Source organism: Macaca thibetana, chromosome 9 (assembly GCF_024542745.1).
Source record: "Macaca thibetana thibetana isolate TM-01 chromosome 9, ASM2454274v1, whole genome shotgun sequence".
Classification (NCBI taxonomy): Eukaryota; Metazoa; Chordata; class Mammalia; order Primates; family Cercopithecidae; genus Macaca; species Macaca thibetana.
Window position 1 is genome coordinate 99,420,162 of NC_065586.1, and position 21,656 is coordinate 99,441,817.

At 45.0% G+C, this 21,656-nt stretch overlaps 1 protein-coding gene across 2 annotated transcripts in view; it reads right to left on the reverse strand.

The window, feature by feature from the left end:
- Window positions 1-11,952: 11,952 nt before the first annotated feature.
- Window positions 11,953-21,656, reverse strand: part of PCGF6 (polycomb group ring finger 6) — a 52,782-nt gene continuing 43,078 nt past the window's right edge. For both annotated transcript variants that reach the window (XM_050804189.1, XM_050804188.1), the window contains one exon: window positions 11,953-13,115. In XM_050804189.1, coding sequence (XP_050660146.1) covers window positions 13,059-13,115 — 57 coding nt within the window. In that variant the 3' untranslated portion in view covers window positions 11,953-13,058. The remainder of the gene's footprint in view (window positions 13,116-21,656) is intronic.

Here is a 21,656-nt window from a genome sequence, read left to right on the forward strand (position 1 = left end):
AGCTACTGGGGAACTGAGGTGGGAGGATCACTTCAGCCCGGGAGGTGGACGCTGCAGTGAGTCAAGATCACGCCAGTGCACTCCAGCCTGGGCGACAGAGTGAGACTCTGCCTCAAAAAAAACAAGAGTAACTTACAGAGTTGAAAAATGATTAATTCATTAACATGGAAAATGTTCAGAATCAAAGCAGAGAGGTCAAGGGAAGGAAAGCAAGTGACAGCAACTGTTATGTAAACAAGACGACAAAATGGATTCAGGAGATGAGGGGAAAGCCTGCAGCATGTGCTAATGATATCCCATATGACTTTCAGATTCATTAGACAATTATATCCCCTGCATCTTGAGACTTATTAATAGCTAGACTTTATTCAGTACCTATTTACTATGTGTCAGATGCTATATGAGGTAGTAAACATAGAATTATATAAACTTCACAACCACTCGTTAGGTATAGTATTTGTATCCCCATTTTACAAATGAAGAAGTAGAACCTCAGAATCAAGGTTAAGACCCTGGTCTGATATCACACAGGAAGTGGCAGGGCTGAGATTTGAACCTTTGTCTTCTGTCTGACTCTACAATGCTTGCTTTTCTTCTCTATGTGGTTTTTTTCTTTTTGTGTGTGTGTGTGTGTGTGTGTGTGTGTGTGTGTGTGTGTGTTTTAATGAGATGGAGTCTTGCTCTGTTGTTCAGGCTGGAGTGCGGTGGCACGATCTTGGCTCACTGCAACCTCCACCTCCTGGGTTCAAGCGATTCTCCTGCCTCAGCCTCCCAAGTAGCTGGGACTACAGGTATGTGCCACCACGCCCAGCTAATTTTTGTATTTTCAGTGGAGACGGGGGTTTCATCATGTTGGCCAGGCTGGTCTCGAACTTCTGACCTCTAATGATCCACCCACCTTGGCCTCCCAAAGTACTGGGATTACAGGTGGGAGCCACCACACCTGGCCCTTATATTTCCTTTCTACATAAATCCCCTTGTTGAAGGGAGTAGAAATCTTTCTTTTTATCTTGTTTCACCTCTTTCTCACCATGTTTTACTTAAGGTTTCTCTGTCCCAGAAACCTTTTGCAACACCAAATCCTCCAGGCAAACTGCTACACTTGCAGACTTCCTCAGCCGCTGCCTTCCTGCATTGCCAGGAGGTGGTGGTATCTCAAAACTGGACTTTGGGCCCAGCCAACCACAAATCACCTCTGCTTCTGACAAAAATTACATAGACAAAAATTACATAGTTTTCTATTTAAAAAAAAAGGCGGGGGGGAGGTGGGGTGGGCTTTCTTATAATTCAGCAAAGGAATTCTGTAGCTTCCCATCAAGGGGCCAGGAAATGAGGGCATATTACAGAAGGGACAATTCTACAAGAGGTGGTCAATCCAAGACACTTAGAATTCATTCTACCGCATTGGCTAACGAGGCAAAATCTGAGCAACTGTCTGCAAGCTACAGCCCAAAGTTTAGCTCCAGAGTTAATGTAAGTCACAAATAATTGTGGGGATAAACTTCTAGAACTTACCTGTGAACTCAAGCAGAGGACCAGTGCCACCATTAATGGCTCTAAGGATAAACATAAAATAGCTTTTAAAATGTATTTAAGGCTGGGCATGGTGGCTCACGCCTGTAATCCTAGCATTTTGGGAGGCAGAGGTAGGTGGATCACCTGAAGTCAAGAGTTGAGGACCAGCCTGGCCAACATGGTGAAACTCCATCTCTACTACAAATACAAAAAGTAGCCGGGCATGGTGGCCCGCACCTGTAATCCCAGCTACTCAGGAGGCTGAGGGAGGAGAATTTCTTGAACCCAGGAGGTGGAGGTTGCAGTGAGCTGAGATTGCACCACTTCACTCCAGCCTGGGCAGAACAAAACTCCGTCTCAGAAAAAAAAAAGTATTTAAAAATCAACTGGGGCCGAGTGTGGTGGCTCACACCTGTAATCCCAGTATTTTGGGAGTCTGAGGTGGGTGGACCACATGACTCCAGGAGTTTGAGACCAGCCTGGGCAACATGGCAAAACCCCATCTCTACAAAAAATACAAGAATTACCTGGGCATGGTGGTGCACACCTGTAGTCCCAGCTACTTGGGAGGCTGAGGTGGGAGGATTGCTTGAGCCCAGGAGTTCAAGGCTGCAGTGAGCCATGATGGTGCCACTGCATTCCAGCCTGGGTGACAGAGTGAGGCCCTGTCTCAAAAAACAAAAACAAAATACAAATCTACTGCAATAAAAAGCAGACTGAAAGTTGCCAAGGCTTGGCTGGGCGCAGTGGCTCATGCCTGTAATCTAAGAATTTTGGGGGGCTGAGGCGGGCGGATCACCTGAGGTCAGAAGTTCGAGACCAGCCTGGCCAACACGGTGAATCCCCATCTCTACTAAAAATACAAAATTAGCCAGGTGTGGTGGCAGACGCCTGTAATCCCAGCTGCTTTGGGAGGCTGGGGTGGGAGAATCGCTTGACCCTGGGAGGCAGAGGTTACAGTGAGCTGAGATGGTGCTGTTGCACTCCAGTCTGGGCAACAAGAGCAAAACACCATCTCAGAAAAAAAAAAAGAAAAAGAAAAAAAAAAGTTGCCAGGGCTGGAGAGAGGAGGCAATGGGGCATGACTATTCAATGGATACGGGGTTTTATTTTGGTGTGATGAAAACGTTTTGGAACTAGATACAGGTGGTGGCGGCACAACATTGTGAATGTACCACGTGCCACTGAATCATTCATTTTAAAATGATTGATTTTACGTTATATAAATTTTACCTCAATTTTTTTTTTTTTTTTTTTTTTTTTTTTTTTTTTTTTTTGAGACGGAGTCTCGCTCTGTCGCCCAAGCTGGAGTGCAGTGGCGTGATCCTGGCTCACTGCAAGCTCCGCCTCCTGGGTTCACGCCATTCTCCTGCCTCAGCCTCCCGAGTAGCTGGAACTACAGGCGCCCGCCACCGCGCCCGGCTCATTTTTTGTATTTTTTTAGTAGAGACGGGGTTTCACCATGGTCTCGATCTCCTGACCTTGTGATCCGCCCGCCTCGGCCTCCCAAAGTGCTGGGATTACAGGCGTGAGCCACCGCGCCCGGCCTTACCTCAATTTTTTAAACCCACTGGTAGGAAATTTGGCCGGGCACAGTGGTTCACACCTGTAATCCCAGCACTTTGGGAGGCCGAGGTGGGCAGATCACAAGGTCAAGAGATACAGACCATCCTGGCCAACATGGTGAAACCCTGTCTCTACTAAAAATACAAAACTTAGCTGGGCGTGGTGGCACACGCCTGTAATCACAGCTAGTCGGGAGGCTGGGCAGGAGAATCACTTGAACCCGGGAGGCGGAGGTTGCAGTGAGCCGAGATCGCGCCACTGCACTCCAGCCTGGTGACAGAGAAAGACTGTCTCAAAACAAACAAACAAACAAACAGAAAATCCCACTGGCAGGAAATTTATGGAATTATCAGAAAAATATAATCACAAACATCTCATACACTTTCTGCTCCAGCTGAGACCACTGTGTATAGCCACCCTGGGTCAATCCCAGTAAGAAGGAATCCCATTAGGACACTATAAACCAGATCTAATAAGAGTATTGATTTCGGCCAGGTGTGGTGGCTCATGCCTATAATCCCAGTGCTTTCGGAGGCCAAAGCGGGCGGATCACCTGAGGTCAGGAGTTCGAGACCAGCCTGGCCAACATGGTGAAACCCCCCATCTCTACTAAAAATACAAAAATATTAGCCAGGCGTGGTGGTGGGCACCTGTAATCCCAGTTACTTGGGAGGCTGAGGCAGGAGAATCGCTTGAACCCAGAAGGCGGAGGTTGCAGTGAGCCGAGATCACACCATTGCACTCCACCCTGGGCAACAAGAGCAAAACTCCGTCTCAAAAAAAAAAAAAAAGTATTGATTTCAAAACAGAGCCCAAAGTCAGAAATCTCTCTGGATGTAAGTGGGTTTAAACACACACACACACACACACACACACACACACACACAGAGCAAGCGAGCTGGAAATGTTGCTTACTTCTAAGTGCCATCACTAAATTTCAACTAATATTATTTTTATTATATAATCAGATGTCTCTAAGTTCCTGAAAAACACCTAACTTGTAAGAATACTTTTATTTTCTTACAACAAAATAAGTTTATGTACCTGATAGTTTTTTTGTGTGTGTTTTTATGTTTGCTTTTTGTTTGTTTTTTGTTTTTTTGAGACAGAGTCTTGCTCTGTTGCCCAGGCTGAAGTGCAATGGCACGATCTCGGCTCACCGCAACCTCTGCTTCCTGGTTTCAAGTGATTCTCATGCCTCAGCCTCCCGAGCAGCTGGGATTACAAGTATGTGCCACCACACCTGGCTAATTTTTGTGTTTTTGTAAAGACAGGGTTTTGCCATGTTGTCCAGGCTGATCTCAAACCCCTCATCTCAAGTGATCCGCCTGGTTTGGCCTACCAAAATGCTGGGATTACAGGCGTGAGCCACCGCGTCCTGCCTGTACCAGAAAGTTAGCACAGTAATTTAAAATGGAAATAACAGAGAATGGGCTTCATGGGCGTTTAAAGCGGAACTCATATGTGACATTTTACTTTTCTTTATAGAACATACAATACTGGCTTTGCAACATTTTCAAACTTAAGGTACAGGTTATGTTGAAGTCATCATGCATTTTGCGATTTTCAAATATCTCATATGCCATTTTCAAAAGGGTGGGTGCTCCTAAATCTAGCTAAATAAAGGACTGTTTTTATTACATTACCATGCCCTGCTGCATACTCTTAAAGGATGAAGGGAGTGATTACTATGTAGATCAAAAGGTTTCTCTCCTCCTTTATTGATCTCCCAGAAAATGGCTTGATTTCCCCTGTGTTTTATGCTGATATTTCACAGGCTTACTAGCTGGGGGCGGAGACCAGCTAAGATTTATAAATCCATTTTTACATTCCCTTTAAAACACACACACACACACACACACACACACACACACACACACAGAGCAGAATTATGATAAAATGGAGTGAGTCACACTGCAGACATTTCAAGACTTATTTTTTTTGCAGTGTCTCAGGGATTCTGAATGAAACAAAACAGAGGAAGCTCAGCCGGGCACGGTGGCTCACGCCTGTAATCCCAGCACTTTGGGAGGCCGAGGCGGGCGGATCACAAGGTCAGGAGATCGAGACCACGGTGAAACCCCGTCTCTACTAAAAATACAAAAAAAAAATTAGCCGGGCGCGGTTGTGGGCGCCTGTAGTCCCAGCTACTCGGGAGGCTGTGGCAGGAGAATGGCGTGAACCCGGGAGGCGGAGCGTGCAGTGAGCCGAGATCGCGCCACTGCACTCCAGCCTGGGCGACAGAGCGAGACTCCGTCTCAAAAAAAAAAAAAAAAAAAGAAAAAAAACAGAGGAAGCTCAAGCTACAAAGAAAAATGAAGATTGATCGTAGAGGGGTCTCCAGGCTTGCTTCCTCATTGATTAACCACTGTGGATCACCACATGGCTATTCTCTCCCATAATGAGGCAAATGGTCTCTGTTCTGAGTCTGAGACATTTCATTCTAGCTCTATCACACACTCCTAAGGGTTATAGAATGCTCAGTAGAGTGTAACCAAGATCATTTATTTAAGGACAACAGTTTTGGAATATTAAAGAGTGGCAGCTTTTAGTCAATTGCTGATTATTGCACACAGCAAAAATAGCGTCTTTTCTTAGAAGTGCTTATTAAAACAGGCCGGGCGCGGTGGCTCAAGCCTGTAATCCCAGCACTTTGGGAGGCCGAGGCGGGTGGATCACGAGGTCAGGAGATCGTGACCATCCTGGCTAACATGGTGAAACCCCGTCTTTACTAAAAATACAAAAAACTAGCCGGGCGTGGTGGCGCCTGTAGTCCCAGCTACTCGGAGGCTGAGGCAGGAGAATTGGCGTGAACCTGGGAGGCGGAGCTTGCAGTGAGCCGAGATCGCGCCACTGCACTCCAGCCTGGGTGACACAGCGCGAGACTCCGTCTCAAAAAAAAAAAAAAAAAAAAAAAAAAAAGAAGTGCTTATTAAAACAAATTTAACTCACAGGTTCATTTGCAGTGCTACACATATGAATAAGTGAGAGGTGTAATTTCAATCTTCCATGGTTTCCTGGGATAAGAATTCATACATGACATTTGAAATTCCTGATATCCTTTGGGGCTAAACAATACTTTATCTTAAACTAAGACTTCAGCTCAACAACAGGAACTCTTTCTGACAACTGAAACTGTCTGTCCATGGAATAATCTAGTCATAAAGCAGAAGCAGAAGAGCTAAGACTGGAATTAGGGTGAAAGCAGAATACAGGTCCAACTTGTGCTCCTGAGATGTTAATCGCCAAGCTGTATCCCCATCCCTCTCCTGGTTATTGATAGAAGCAGGTAAGGTGATAAATATGTAAGAAAGAAGAAAGGAAAAAATAGATGGCTCAACAGCAATCTTGTAATATTAATGGACCCCCTTATTCATCAGAAAGGAACTAACTCAGCCAAGTAATCTGAGAAGTGACTATGTAAGGACCGTATTTGAACTTGATAATAGATTGTGCCAGGTACTGTTCTCAGTGCTTTATATATTCACTTGATTCTCATGACAACCCCTTGAGTTAGGTACCATTGTTCCCTTTTACAGAGAAGGAAAACTAAAGTTTACAAAAGTTAAATAATATGTCCAAGATCACAGAGTTTGCAAGCAGCAAAGCTGGGATTTTTATGGTTTTTTTTTTTTTTTTGAGACAGAGTCAGACTGGAGTGTAGTGGCACGATCTCGGTTCACTGCAACCTCTGCTTCCTGGGTTCAAGCGATTCTCCTGCTTCAGCTTCCCGAGTAGCTGAGACTACAGATGCTTGCCACCATACCCGGCTATTTTTTATATTTTCAGTAGAGATGGGGTTTCACTATGTTGGTCAGGCTGGTATCAAACTCCTGACCTCAGATGATCTGCCTGCCTTGGCCTCCCAAAGTGCTGGGATTACAGGTGTGAGCCACTACACCTGGCCTAAAGTGGGGATTTTAAGCTCTGCAGTCTGGCTCCATGATTTATATCCTTAACCACTATGCAATACTGCCTTTATGTCTTTTTTTACTTTATTTTTTTAAGAGACAAGGTCTCATTCTGCTGCCCAGGTTGGAGTGCAGTGTTGTAATTATAGCTCACTGCAGTCTCAAACTCCTGGGGTCAAGAGATCCTCCCAAGTAGCTGGGATTACAGGCACAAAGAACCGTGCCCAGCTCCCTGCCTTTATTTCTATTTGGGGGAAAAAAAGTGTTCCTGGCAGCCTTTATCTTCATCTTCTAATTTAAAATATTCAACTAGCTTTTCTTTCCTGAGAAACCTTAGAAGAAAAAAATTGTTTCTCATTTCAATGAAAATGGTGTCATAATAAGAAGCCTTGTAAAACCACAGACACCATCAGCACCAAATCAAAATGCAGTATCGATCAAACCATAATATTCATTCTGTGTGAGTAACTGCTTGGCAGGCTTTTGGGAGATCAATATGTCATTTCATTTGTGAGAGGACTATTAATCTCTACAGGTAATAGAATTTAGATTTCACTAATCCAGTTTTGAAAAGAAGCCAATAATCAAACTCATGTACACAACAACATAATGAAAAAGGATAAAAACGAGGACTTCCTCTTAAACATGGTCTACTAAAGAAAACAAAGGTGAACATTCAGAATCAGCATGTGCTTGAATCTTCTCTACTATCAGAGGTTTCCAAGATAACAAAATACAGCATAGTGGTTGCAATCATTAGAGGTTTTTTTTTTTCGAGACAGATTCTCACTCTGACACCCAGGCTACAGTGCAGTGGTGCAATCTCAGCTCACTGAAACCTCCGCCTCCTGGGTTCAAGCAATTCTCCTGCCTCAGCCTCCTGAGTAGTTGGGATTACAGGCACACACCACCACACCTGGCTGACTTTTGTATTTTTAGTAGAGATGGATTTCGTCATATTGGCCAGGCTGGTCTCAAACTCCTGACCTTGTGATCCGCCCACCTCGGCCACCCAAAGTGCTGGGATTACAGGCGTGAGCCACTGCACCCAGCTGAGAGTTTTAAAGAAAAAAACAGAATAAAAAGTTTAACAGTGAGTCACACATACATCTGATGAGTAAATATCACCTGGTGAAACTATGAGAACACTTATCTAAGAGTGGATAATAGGGTACATACTTTGGGCAAGCTGAATTGGACAAATAAACGGGTCCACGGTGTTACTTTCAGGAATCCTAAACCAAGTCTCTGTAGGACAGGGGAAAGAGTATGTCCAGGTCGGTGTTAGCTTGGAGTCCAAAGGAAGAACTGTTGGAAACTAGGTAAGAATGCATCTGACTCAAGCAGAAGAGAAAGGCAGCGCAGAGGAAGGAGAGTGATGCCCAGGGTCAGCGGAAATGGCTGAGATCTATATTACAGAGAAAACGGGATGGCATTTAAAGGAGGAAAGAGAAAACTGCTAAGCACTCATTTTGTCAAATTAAAACTACCACGAATGGCCAGGCACAGTGGCTCATGCCAGTAATCCCAGCATTTTGAGAGGCCAAGGAGGGCAGATCACCTGAGGTCAGGAGTTTGAGAGCAGCCTGGCCAACATAGTGAAACCCCATTTCTAGTAAGAATACAAAAATTAGCCAGGTGTGGTGGTGAGTGCCTGTAGTCCCAGCTACTTGGGAGGCTGAGGCAGGAGAATTGCTTGAACCTGGGAGGCAGAGGCTACAGCCAGCTGAGATTGTGCCACTGCACTCTAGCCTGGGTGACAGAATGAGACTCTGTCTCAAAAAACAAAAACAAAAACAAAAAACTACCATGAACTATTCCTCTGGGCATCTTTGCTTAATATACCTCAGATAGGGATTAGGCAAAAACAAAAGGACCTGCAAAATGTCCCAATCAAACAAATCTTTCTTTAGCCATTGAAGTTAGGCTCTAGAATCTGTACTTCATATGCTCTATTGTAAACTTTTGTGCAGATTTGGGTATCTAGTTTTGTTTCTTTTTCTGTTCCCAGTAAAAACTCCTTTTGAAAAAACTTTCAGCCAGGCACAGTGGCTCATGCCTGTAATCCCAGCACTTTAGGAGGCTGAGGCAGGAGAATCGCTTGAACCCAGGACGCAAAGGTGGCAGTGAGCTGAGATCGAGCCACTGCACTCCAGCTTGGGCGACAGAGTGAGACTCTGTGTCAAAAAAAATAATAATAATAAAATAAAATAAAAAACCTTCATCTCAACTAAACTAAATGCACGCTGCTGGTGGTGACAATAAGACTAACACACACATGTATGTATCCGGGCCTTGTGCACCTTCAGCAGAGATAAATTGAGAACAGGAAAGTGGGGGAATCTGAGTGAATCAAGACTGGGCATTTGAACCTGACATGCTGGCTCATGACTATAACCCGAGCACTTTGGGAGGCTGAGATGGGCAGAAACTGCAACTCCACTAAAAATACAAAAATCAGCCAGGCGTGGTGGCATGCACCTGTAGTCCCAGTTACTCAGGAGGCGGAGGTGGGAGGATTCCTTTAGCCGGGAAGATGGAGCCTCCAGTGAGCTGAGATCATGCCACGGCACTTCAGCCTGGGAAACAGAGGGAGACCTTATCTCACAAAAAAAAAAAAAAAAAAAAAAAAAAGGCTGGGTGCGGTGGCTCACGCCTGTAATCCCAGCACTTTGGGAGGCCGAGGCAGGCGGATCATGAGGTCAGGAGATCGAGACCATCCTGGCTAACACGGTGAAACCCTGTCTCTACTAAAAATACAAAAAATTAGCTGGGCCTGGTGGCGGGCGCCTGTAGTCCCAGCTACTGGGGAGGCTGAGGCAGGAGAATGGCATGAACCTGGGAGGCGGAGCTTGCAGTGAGCTGAGATCGCGCCACTGCACTCCAGCCTGGGCGACAGAGCAAGACTCGTCTCAAAAAAAAAAAAAAAGAAAGAAAAGGTAGAGTTTTTTTTGTGACTCACAGTACTTACCAGTAACTGCTTTTTATTAGATTCTTAGAGGTCTTGTAACCCATAGACGGTGAGTTCCTTGAAGATAGATCACTCCTCTTTGAATCTTCTTGTCCACACAATGTCTAAAAAGTGACACTCTTGACTTGCTCATTACAGAAGTGTTTATCAAATAATTACATTTGATATTCTACTTTTAAGGAGGTATTTTCCCATGTTACAGTCCTGAATGGGATAGTTATTGAGGAAAATAGGGGGAAAGTGAATGCTTACCCCAACTCTACAGCTGAGTCTCTGTGGGGATAATCTCTTCCCTGAAATGGTAAAATTTGTAATGTGGTCGGGCATGTTGGCTCACACCAGTAATCCCAGTACTTTGGGAGGCCAAGGTGGGCATATCACTTGAGGCCAGGAGTTTGAGACCAGCCTGGCCAACATGGCCAAACCTGTCTCTACTAAAAAATACAAAAATTAGGCCAGGCGCAGTGGCTCACGCCTGTAATCCTAGCACTTTGGGAGGCTGAGGCGGGTGGATCACGAGGTCCACGAGGTCAAGAGTTCGAGACCAGCCTAATATGGTGAAACCCCATCTCTACTAAAAATAAAAAAATTAGCTGGGCATGGTGGCAGGTGGCCTGTCCAGCTACTCAGGAGACTGAGGCAGGAGAATCACTTAAACCCAGGAGGCAGAGGTTGCAGTGAGCCGAGATTGCACCACTGCACTCCAGCCTGGGCAACAGAGTGAGACTGTCTCAAAAAAAAAAAAAAAAAAAAAAAAAAAAAAAAAAATTAGCCGTGTGTGGTGGCATAGGCCTGTAATCCCAGCTACTTGGGAGGCTGAGGCACAAGAATCTCTTGAATTTGGGAGGCAGAAGTAGCAGTGAGGTGAGATCACGTCACTGCACTCCAGCCTGGGTGACAGCCTTTAGACTGTCTCCAAAAAAAAAAAAAAAAAACTGTAATGCTTGAAAACAACCAAATCTGGGTTCTAAAGACAGTTATTTTTAAACACTAACATCTCTTCAACTCTCGGTCAACTCACTTGTTACAAATGGCACATTCTAAGTATCTATTAAAGATCAGGCTTTGAGACAATGTCTTGTTCTGTCGCCTAGGCTGGAGTGCAGTGGCAGGATCATAGCTCACTGTAGCCTTCACCTCCCAGGCTATTGATCCTCCTGAGTAGTTGGGACTACAGTCATGCACCACCATGCCCAGGTAATTTTTTTTTTTTTTTTTTTTTTTTTGGTACAGATGGGTTCTCACTATGTTGCCTAGGCTGGTCTCGAACTCCTGAGCTCAAGTGATCTGCCCGCCTTGGCCTCCTAAAGTGCTGGGATTACAGGGATGAGCCACCACGCCTGGCTTATTTTTTATTTTTTTTGAGATGGAGTCTCACTCACTCTGTCGCCCAGGTTGGAGTGCAGTGGCACAATCTCGGCTCACTGCAACCTGTCTCCCGGGCTCAAGCGATTCTCCTGCCTCAGCCTCCCAAGTAGCTGGGAATATAGGCACACACCACCATGCCCAGCTAATTTTTGTATTTTTAGTAGAGACAGGGTTTTGCCACGTTGGCCAGGCTGGTTTCGAACTCCTGCCCGTCTGGCCTCCCAAAGTGCTGGGATTACAGGCATGAGCCACAGTGCCTGGCCTGGTTTTGTTTTTTTTTTTTTTTTTTTTTTTTTTTAGATGGAGTCTCACTCCGTCTCCCAGGCTGGAGTGCAATGGTGCGATCTCAGCTCACTGCCTCCCAGATTCAAGCAATTCTCCTTCCTCAGCCTTCCGAGTAGCTGGGATTACCGGTGCCTGCCACCATGTCCAGCTAATTTTTGTATTTTTAGTAGAGATGGGGCTTCACCATGTTGGCCAGGCTGGTCTTGAACTCCTGACCTCAGGTGATCCACCTGCCTCGGTCTTCCAAAGTGCTGGGATTACAGGCATGAGCCACTGCACCCAGCCCTGGCCTGGTTATTTTTTTAAAAACCCACAGTAAACACTAACATTTCCAAATAGGTTAAAATAAATTTTTATTAAATGTTAGAAGAAATTTATACACAATTCACAAATTCTTTACAAAGAATCGCCAATCTTTGTCCAAGTTTGTAGTAGTCTCTATACAGATTCAGAAATTCTGCTGTGAAACAGGGTTTATAAAATATTTCTTTTAGAAAGCATCACAATGCTAATTTTAGGCAAAATAATGTTTTAAAACTGAGGTCTTTGCATGGAGGTGAGCTCAAACACCCTTATTCTTTATTCCAGTGATGAAATAATGAGAAAAATAAACATTAAACTGACTTACTAAGAAAACAATGAATAAGTAATTCTGTAAACTTCTCGAATTCTCCTAAAATTATTTATTTTCAGAAGCAATACTATTGCAAGGTATCAACAACCATACTATGTGCCCAAATAAAATGAATGTCAGAAATAAAAATATTGTCACAAAGAAGCACCCCTTATTGGAAGATGTATTGAATAAGTCTTATTACACTGAAAGTTTATGGCACAGACCATAAACTCAGATTCTCTTCACCAATAACAATTCATCCATTTTGAAATGAGTAACTTCTCCTTTGTAGTGTTGCTGGTATAAAAAAAGATACAAGTTCAAAATATGCTGGCAACACACAAAAGAGGCCAATAGTTTTGGTCTTTGAGAGTACACCCTGCAGTTTAACAAAGACTGGCTTTGAATCTTCCATTCAAAAGCACACTTCTCTTCCAAAAGGATGACTGCCCAACTGATGCCATCCCAGACAGCAGATATCCCAACTACCAACTTGAAATGGCTGAACAAAGAAAACTAACCAATTACTTCAAAGATGGGAAGCAAAATCAATGTCAAAGTATTTAAAATCACAAGGAATTTTAAAATTCAATTTTTGAAAAATTTCCCCTGAGTTTTGGCTGCTTTTTATATATAGTCTCTAGTAACAGATGCATTCCATCGTTCCAAGTTGTACTTATAAATGCTATAATTCTTGGTGCTAAAAATAGGTAAGTTATGTCTTGAACAGCAAAGTGGTAGCAATTACATTTCATGGAAATCTTTGGTGAGATGCAGTCCTGCAGAAACTTCCTTTGTTTCCCTCCTCATAATGTGCCTAGAATCTTCAAGTTATCTTCAGAGGAGAAACCACAAGACCATAATGAAGGACAAGCAGACCATCCTGAAAAGGGAGAAAAAAAGACGATTTTGCAGTTCTTTCAAACCAGTAATGCAAATAATCAAATCAAAGCTGGCTTTTTTTTTTTTTTTAAATAATCTAACACTAAGGTGAAATTCTTTAATTTAAAGAAAATAAGTGGACCATATAGATTCTTATTCACCAAACACTCCTTGTGAATGTGCTTTTTTTTTGAGACGGAGTCTCACTCTGTTGCCCAGGCTGGAGTGCAGTGAAGCAATCTCGGCTCACTGCAACCTCTGCCTCCCAGGTTCAAGCAATTCTCCTGCCTTAGCCTCCCGAGTCGCTGGGATTACAGGCACCCACCACCACACCCAGCTAATTTTTGTTTGTATGTATGTATGTATGTATTTTTCAAGTCAGATTCTTGCTCTGTTGCCCAGGCTGGAGAGCAGTGGTGCGATCTCTGCTCACTGCAACCTATGCCTCTCAGGTTCAAGCAATTCTCCTGCCTCAGCCTACCAAGTAGCTGCAATTACAGGTGCATGCCACCATGCCCAGCTAATTTCCATATTTTTAGTAGAGGGAGGGTTTCGCCATGTTGGCCAGGCTGGTCTCGAACTCCTAATCTCAGATGATCCTCCTGACTCAGCCTCCCAAAGTGCTGGGATTATAGGCGTGAACCAGAACACCTGACCTGACACCCAGCCCCACTTTTTCTTTTTTTTGAAGACAGGGTCTTGCTGTGTTGCCCAGGCTGGAGTTCAGTGGCCAAATCTGGACTCACTGCAGCCTTGACCAACTGGGCTCAAGCAATCCTCCCACCTCAGCCTCATGAATAGCTGGGATGATAGACATGCACCACCACCAGGCTCACTTGTATTTTTTGTAGGAGACGGGGTTTCACCATGTTGCATAGGCTGGGCTCAAACAATCTGCCTGCCTCAGACTCCCAAAGTGACGGGATTACAAGCATGAGCCATCTAGACTAGCCTGTCAATGTGTCTTTTTAATGATTCTCAGGACCCAATTCTGAAACTATCATGTAGACACAGTCAATCAAACGATTCTCCAAAATGAACTAAAAGAGATACACTTTTCCTTCCACAGTGACTTTTTTTTTTTGAGACAGGGTCTCACTCTGTTGCCCAGGCTAGAGTGCAGTGGTGTGATCATAGCTCACCGCAGCCTCAATCTCCCAGGCTCAAGTGATCCTTGAACCTCAGCCTCTCAACTAGCTGGGACCATACGCATGTGCCACCATGCCTGGCTACTTAAAAATTTTTTTTTTTTTTTTTTTTTTTTTTTTTTTTTTTTTTTTTTGAGACGGAGTCTCGCTCTGTCGCCCAGGCTGGAGTGCAGTGGCGCGATCTCGGCTCACTGCAAGCTCCGCCTCCCGGGTTCCCGCCATTCTCCTGCCTCAGCCTCCCGAGTAGCTGGGACTACAGGCGCCCACAACCGCGCCCGGCTAATTTTTTGTATTTTTAGTAGAGACGGGGTTTCACCGTGGTCTCGATCTCCTGACCTTGTGATCCGCCCGCCTCGGCCTCCCAAAGTGCTGGGATTACAGGCGTGAGCCACCGCGCCCGGCCTAAAAATTTTTTTTTTCCCAGTATAAACGAGGTCTTGCTACGTCACCCAGGCTGGTCTCAAACTCTTGAGCTTCAAGAAATCCCCCCATATTGGCTTCCCAAAGTGTGGGATTACAGGTGCGAGGCAAACATCCAGCTCAGACTTTTTTTTTTTTGAGACAGAGTCTGGCTCGTCACCATCGCCATGTTTGCCAGGCTGGTCTCGAACTCCTAATCTCAAATGGTCCTCCTGCCTCAGCCTCCCAAAGTGCTGGGATTACAGGCATGAACCAGAACAACTGACCCGACACCCAGCCCCATTTTTTTTTTTTTTGAAGACAGGGTCTTGCTGTGTTGCCCAGGCTGGAGTTCAGTGGCAAACCTGGACTCACTGCAGCCTTGACCAACTGGGCTCAAGCAATCCTCCCACCTTAGCCTCATGGCGCGATCTCTGCTCACTGCAACCTCCGCCTCCTAGGTTCTAGCGATTTTCCTGCCTCAGTCTCTTGACCAGCTGGGATGACAGGGGCCTGCCATCACGCCTGGCTAATTTTTGTATTTTTAGTAGAGACAGGGTTTCACCACATTGGCCAGGCTGGTCTCAAACTCCTGACCTCAGGTGATCCGCCCACCTCAGTCTTCCAAAGTGCTGGGATTACATGCGTGACCTGCCGCACCCGGCCCTAGACTTCTTAATAGACTACTTAAGCATTAGATGTCCCAAAAAAAACTCAACTACTACAACGCATCACACATCTGTTCATTTCCACATAAATGCAGCTCACCACTATAATAATTGATTAAGCTTTGAAACACTTACTCATTTAATGAAAGCCTAAAATATATATGTTTTACTTCTTCCTTAAAGAATGCCCTCAGCTGGGTGCAGTGGCTCATGCCTGTAATCCCAACACTTTGAGTCCGAAGAGGGTGGATCACTTGAGACAGAGAGTTCAAGACCAGCCTGGGCAACATGGTGAAACCCCCTCTCTACTTATATAATTAAAAAAAAAAAAAAAAGGAAAAAGAATTTTTAAAAAGAGTAATGAATGCCCTCGGGGCAGCTGGGCAACTTAACCCCCATACTATATGATTCCAGATGCTATGTATCGAAGTCTTTTTATCTCCTTTTTGTGGGGTTCTATCTCCTTTCTTGATACCAGGTCTTAATTCTTTGGCTCTCACCAAGGCTGCATCCGGCAAGCAATCTACCTTTTCTCTTTTTGAGATGGAGTTTCGCTCTCTTGCCCAGGCTGGAGTGCAATGGTACGATCTTGGCTCACTGCAATCTCCGCCTCCCGGGGTCAAGTGATTCTCCTGCCTCAGGCTCCCAAGTAGCTGGGATTACAGGTCGGCGTCACCACCCCCTGCTAATTTTTGTATTTTGAGTAGACACGGGGTTTCTCCATGTTGGTCAGGCTAGTTTGAACTCCCGACCTCAGGTGATCCACCCGCCTCGGCCTCCCAAAATGCTGGAATTACAGGCATGAGCCACCATGCCTGGCCATAATCCACCTTTTTAAGTGAATATTTCTAATTTCCTGCATAGTGGATAACTAGCTAAAAGGAAAGGTCATTGGGAAATGTGCCACAGACCTGAATTGAGCAACACAGAGAAGGGGTTGCAGCTCATATATCCTGTATTTCCAGTGCTGCTCTGGCTATTACTCTCTTTTGCTTCTTTGCTAAGCTTTTCCATGACTCCACTTCCTCAGTTCTCAACTCAGGGCAATCTGGTTTGTGTTCCTGGCAATTACAGTAAAAACTCACCAGAATTCTAGAAAAAGGTTCACAAAGTCAAGTGCCCACAAGTGCCAGGACAGTAACATAAATGAATACATAAGTTAGGTATGTGAAGTCAATAGGGAATGTTGAAGATCAGTGGTAAACCAGAGAGAGCAGATGTCCATCTAAAGAAATTTAAACTCAAGGCCAGGTGCAGGGGCTCACGCCTATAATCCTAGTACTTTGGGAGGTCAAGGCAGGTGGATCACCTGAGCCCAGGAGTTCAAGACCACACTGGGCAACACAGTAAGACCCCGTCTCTACAAAAAATACAAAAATTAGCCAGGCATGGTGGCACATGCCTATATTTCCTGCTACTCAAGAGGCTGAGGTGGGAGGATCACTTGAGCCTGGGAGGCAGAGCTTGCAGTGAGCCAAAATCATGCCCCACTGCACTCCAGCCTAGGTGACAGAGCCAGACCCTGTCTCAAAAAAAAAAAAAAAAAAAAAAAAAAATTAAACTCAAGGCCAGGTGTGGTGGCTCATGGCTCATGCCTGTAATCCCAGCACTTTGGGAGGCTGAGGCTGGAGTATCACTTGAGCTCAGGAGTTCAAGACCAGCCTGGGCAACAAAGTGAGACCCCCATCTCTACAAAAAATTTAAAAATTAGCCAGTGGCACACCTCTGGTAACTAGCTACACGGGAGGCTGAGGCAGGAGGATCGCTTGAGCCCAGGAGGTTGAGGCTACAATGAACCATGTTCATGCCACTGCACTCCAACCTGGGCAACACAGCAAGATTACACAGCAAGACCCTGTCTCAAAAAAAAGAAAGAAAAAAAGAAAGAAAGTTTGTTTATTTCATTCATTTAGTATTTTGAGACAGGGTCTTGCTCTGTTGCGCAGAGGAGCATGAATGATCAGAGCTCACCACAGCCCTGAATTCCCAGGCTTAAATTGATCTTGCCACCTTAGCCTCCCAAGTAGCTGGGACTACAGGTGCACACCACCATGTCCTGCCAGTTTTTGTATTTTTTGTAGCGACAGGGTTTCAGCATGTTGCCCAGGCTGGTCTCAAACTCCTGGGCTCAAATGACCCTCCTGCCTCGGTTTCCCAGAGTACTGGGATTACAGGCATAAGCCATGCCTAATCTGAGTACATTCTGTGATGCTTGCACAATCATTAAATCGCCTAACAATGCATTTCTCAGAACATATCCCTATTGTTAAGTGACGCATAACTGCATATGTATTTGTAGACTTAATGACTATGGTTTATTGTGGAAATCTTTATTGAATTTTTAAAAATAAAATTAATTAAAATGTTCTTTTTGGCCGGGAATGCTGGCTCACACCTGGAATCCCAGCAGTTTGGGAAGTTGAGGCAAGCAGATCACTTGAGGTCAGGAGTTCAAGACCAGCCTGGGTGTCTAGGCTGCTGCAGTGGCAGAGACCTCATGGAGAACCTCTACTAGGGCAGTGCGGAGAGGAAACATGGGGTTGGAGCCCCCAAACAGGGTCTCCACTGGGGAACTGCCCAGTGGTGCTGTGAGAAGAGGGCCACTGTCCTCCAGATCCCAGAATGACAGATCCACTGACAGCTTGCACCCTGTGTTTGAAAATGCCATAGGCACTCAACACTAGCTCGTGAGAGAAGCCATGGGGCCCAAATCCTGCAAGGTCACAGGGTTGGAGCTGCTCAAGGCCTTGAGAATCCACCCCTTGCACCAATGTACCATGGATGTAGGGTGGGGAGACAAAGGAGATTTTACAGTTTTTTTTTTTTTCTGAGACAGTCTTGCTCTGTTGCCCAGGCTGGAGTGCAGTGGTGTGATCTCTGCTCACTGCAACCTATGCTTCCCAGGTTCAAGCAATTCTCCTGCCCCAGCCTCCCAAGTAGGTGGGATTACAGTAGTGTACCCATGCCTGGCTAATTTTGAACTTTAAGATTTAATGAGGACCAGGCATGGAGGCTCACGCCTATAATCCCAGCACTTTGGAAAGCTGAGGCAGGCAGACTGCCTGAGCCCAGGAGTTTGAGACCAGCCTGGGCAACATGGTGAAAACCCCATCTCTACAAAAAAATACAAAAATTAGCCAGGTTTGGTTATGTGCACCTGTAGTCCCAGCAAGCTGGGAGGCTGCAGTGGAAGAATCACTTGAGCCCGGGAGGCAGAGGTTGCAGTGAGCCTATCACGCTACTGCACTCCAACCTGAGTGACAGAGAGAGAGACTCCATCTCAAAAAGAAAATAAATAAATAAAAATTAAAAAATTAATGGCTGCTGTTCTGTGTTCCAGAGTTGCATGGGGCATATAGCCTCATTCTTTTGGCCAATTTCTCCCTTTTGGAATGAGAGTTATTTGCCCAATGTTTATACCCCCATTGTATTCTGGAAGTAACTAACTTGTTTTTTATTTGACAGGCTCATAGGCAGTAGCAACTAGCCTTGTCTCAGATGAGACTTTGGAATTTTGAGTTAATGCTGGAAGTGAGTTAAGACTTTGGCGGGGACTATTGGGAAATCATGATTGTATTTTGAAATGTCAGGACATGAGATTTGGGCGGGGGGGCATGATTTGGGTGGAATGATATGGTCTGGATCTGTGTCCCCACCAAATCTCATGTTGAATTGTAATCCCCAATGTTGGAGGTGGGGCCTGGTGAGAGGTGATTGGATCACGGGGTTGGATTTCTCATGAATGGTTTAGCACAATTTCCCCTTGTGTGATATAGTTGTTTAAAAGCGTGTAGCACTTCCCTCCTCATTCTCTCTCTTGCTCCTGGTTCCTATCATGTCTTTGCCTTCAGCCATGATTGGAAGCTAAGCTGCTATGATTCCTGTACAGCCTGCAGAACTGTGAGACAATTAAACCTGTTTTCTTTATAAATCACCCAGTCTCAGGTATTTCTTTATAGCAACATGAGAATGGACTAATACATTATGTGAATTACATCTTAACAAAACTGTTATTTTAAAAAACAGAGGTCAGGCATGGTGGCTCACACCTATAATCCCAACACTTTGGGAGGCTGAGGTGGCTGATTGCTTGATCTCAGGAGTTCAAAACCAGCCTGGGCAACATGGCAAAACCCCATTTCTACAAAAAATTTTAAAAATAGCCAGACGTGGTGCTGCACATCTGTAAAGTCTGTAGTCCCAGCTACTTGGGAGGCTAAGGTGGGAAGATATCAATTGAGCCCCCCAGGTTGAGGCTACACTGAGCCGTGATTGTGCCACTGCATTCCAGGCTGGGCAACAGAGTGAGACCTTGTCTTTTTTTTTTTTTTTTTTTGAGACAAGAGTTTTGCTGTTGTTGCCTAGGCTGGAGTGCCATCGCGCGATTTCAGCTCACTGCAACGTCTGCCTCCCGGGTTCAAGCAATTCCCTGCCTCAGCCTCCCGAATAGCTGGGATTACAGGCGTCCGCCACCATGCCCGGCTAATTTTTTGTATTTTTAGTAGAGGTGGGGTTTCACCATGTTAGCCAGGCTGATCTCGAACTCCTGACCTCAGGTGATCCCCCCACCTCAGCCTCCCAAAGTGCTGGGATTACAGGTGTGAGCCACCACACCTGGCCTGACCTTGTCTTAAAAAAAATAAAAAAGAAAGAAAGAAAATAAAAAACTAATCTCTGGTGACAAAATCAGAACAATGGTTGCCTTGGTGCTATGGAGAAGAATTAACTGGGAAGGAGCATGAGAGAACTCTCTGGGAGTGACAGAAAGGTTCTGTATGTGAAGGAGGGGTTTGAGTTAAACAGATAGGTATTTGTTGAAACTCACGCATTTCATTATATGTCAATTAAAATATATCATATGTACATTATGCACATATAACTATGCATGTGTGTATATTTTCTGCTTCTTCCAAGGAATTGTATAACTTACATTAAGAAAATAATTCTTGGGAACAGATTGTGAGGACAAGAAAAAAAGATAATTCTTATAATATTCATATCTTCTTTTGAGCAGTTGTTCCACTGAGACAAATGAACATAGGTAATGATACCAAAAAAAAAGAATTGTATTTCTTTTCTTTCTTTTTTTTTTTTTGAAAAAGGGTCTCACTCTGTCACCCAGGCTGGAGTGCAGTGGTGTGATCATGGATCACTGCAACCTCAACCTCCCAGGTCAATCGATCTTCTCCCCCTTCAGCCTCCTAAGTAGTTGGGACTATAGGCATGTGCCACCACACCTGGTTAATTTTTGTATTTTTTTTGTAGAGATGGGGTTTCATCACATTGTCTAAGCTGGTCTTGAACTGTTGGACTCAAACAATCCCCCTGCCTCAGCCTCCCTGTGGGACCACAGGTATGCACAACCATGTCTGCTAATTTTTCTATCCTTTGTAAAGACGGGATTCGCTATATTGCCCAGGCAGTCTTGGAACTCCTGGGGTTAAATGATTCTCCCATCTCGGCCCCACAAAGTGTTAGGATTATAGGAGCAAGCCACTATGCCTGGCCAAGAATTACTTTTCTTTTCGAAACGAAGTCTTGCTCTGCCGTCCAGGCTGGAGTGCAGTGGTGCGATCTTGGCTCACCGCAATCTCTGCCTCCTGGGTTCAAGTGATTCTCCTGCCTCAGCCTCCCAAGTAGCTGGGATTACAGGCACCCGCCACCACGCCCAGCTAATTTTTGTATTTTTAGTAGAGATGGGGTTTCAGGATGTTGGCCAGGATGGTCTCAAACTCCTGACCTCAAATGATCTGCCCGCCTCTGCCTCCCAAAGTGCTGGGATTACAGGTGTGAGCCACTGTGCCCGGCCTCTTTTTTTTTTTTTTTTTTGAGACATGGTCCTGCTCTGTTGCCCATGCTGGAGTACAGAGTCACTCATGGGTCATTGCAGCTGCGACCTCCCGGGCTTGAAGTGATTCTCCCACCCCACCTCCCAAAGTGCTGGGATTATAGGCATGAGCCACCACCGCACCTAGCCGCATTTCTTGTCTTTAATAAAGATCTTTACCATATGTTTTCTATACTTAGATACACAAAATGTTTGTCCTTGTATTATAATCACCCACAACATTTAATACAACAAACCACACAATCACATAACCTAGAAACGTGCATCACACCACACAGCCCTAAGAGGGAGCAGAAACCTGGATTTACCCAACAGGCCAAGACTGTCAGCCAGGTGTGGTGGCTCATGCCTGTAATCCCAGCACTTTGGGAGATTGAGGTGGGCAGATCACTTGAGGCCAGGAGTTTGAGATTAGCCTCGCCAACATGGTGAAACCTCATCTCTATTAAAAATACAAAAATTAGGCCGGGCGCGGTGGC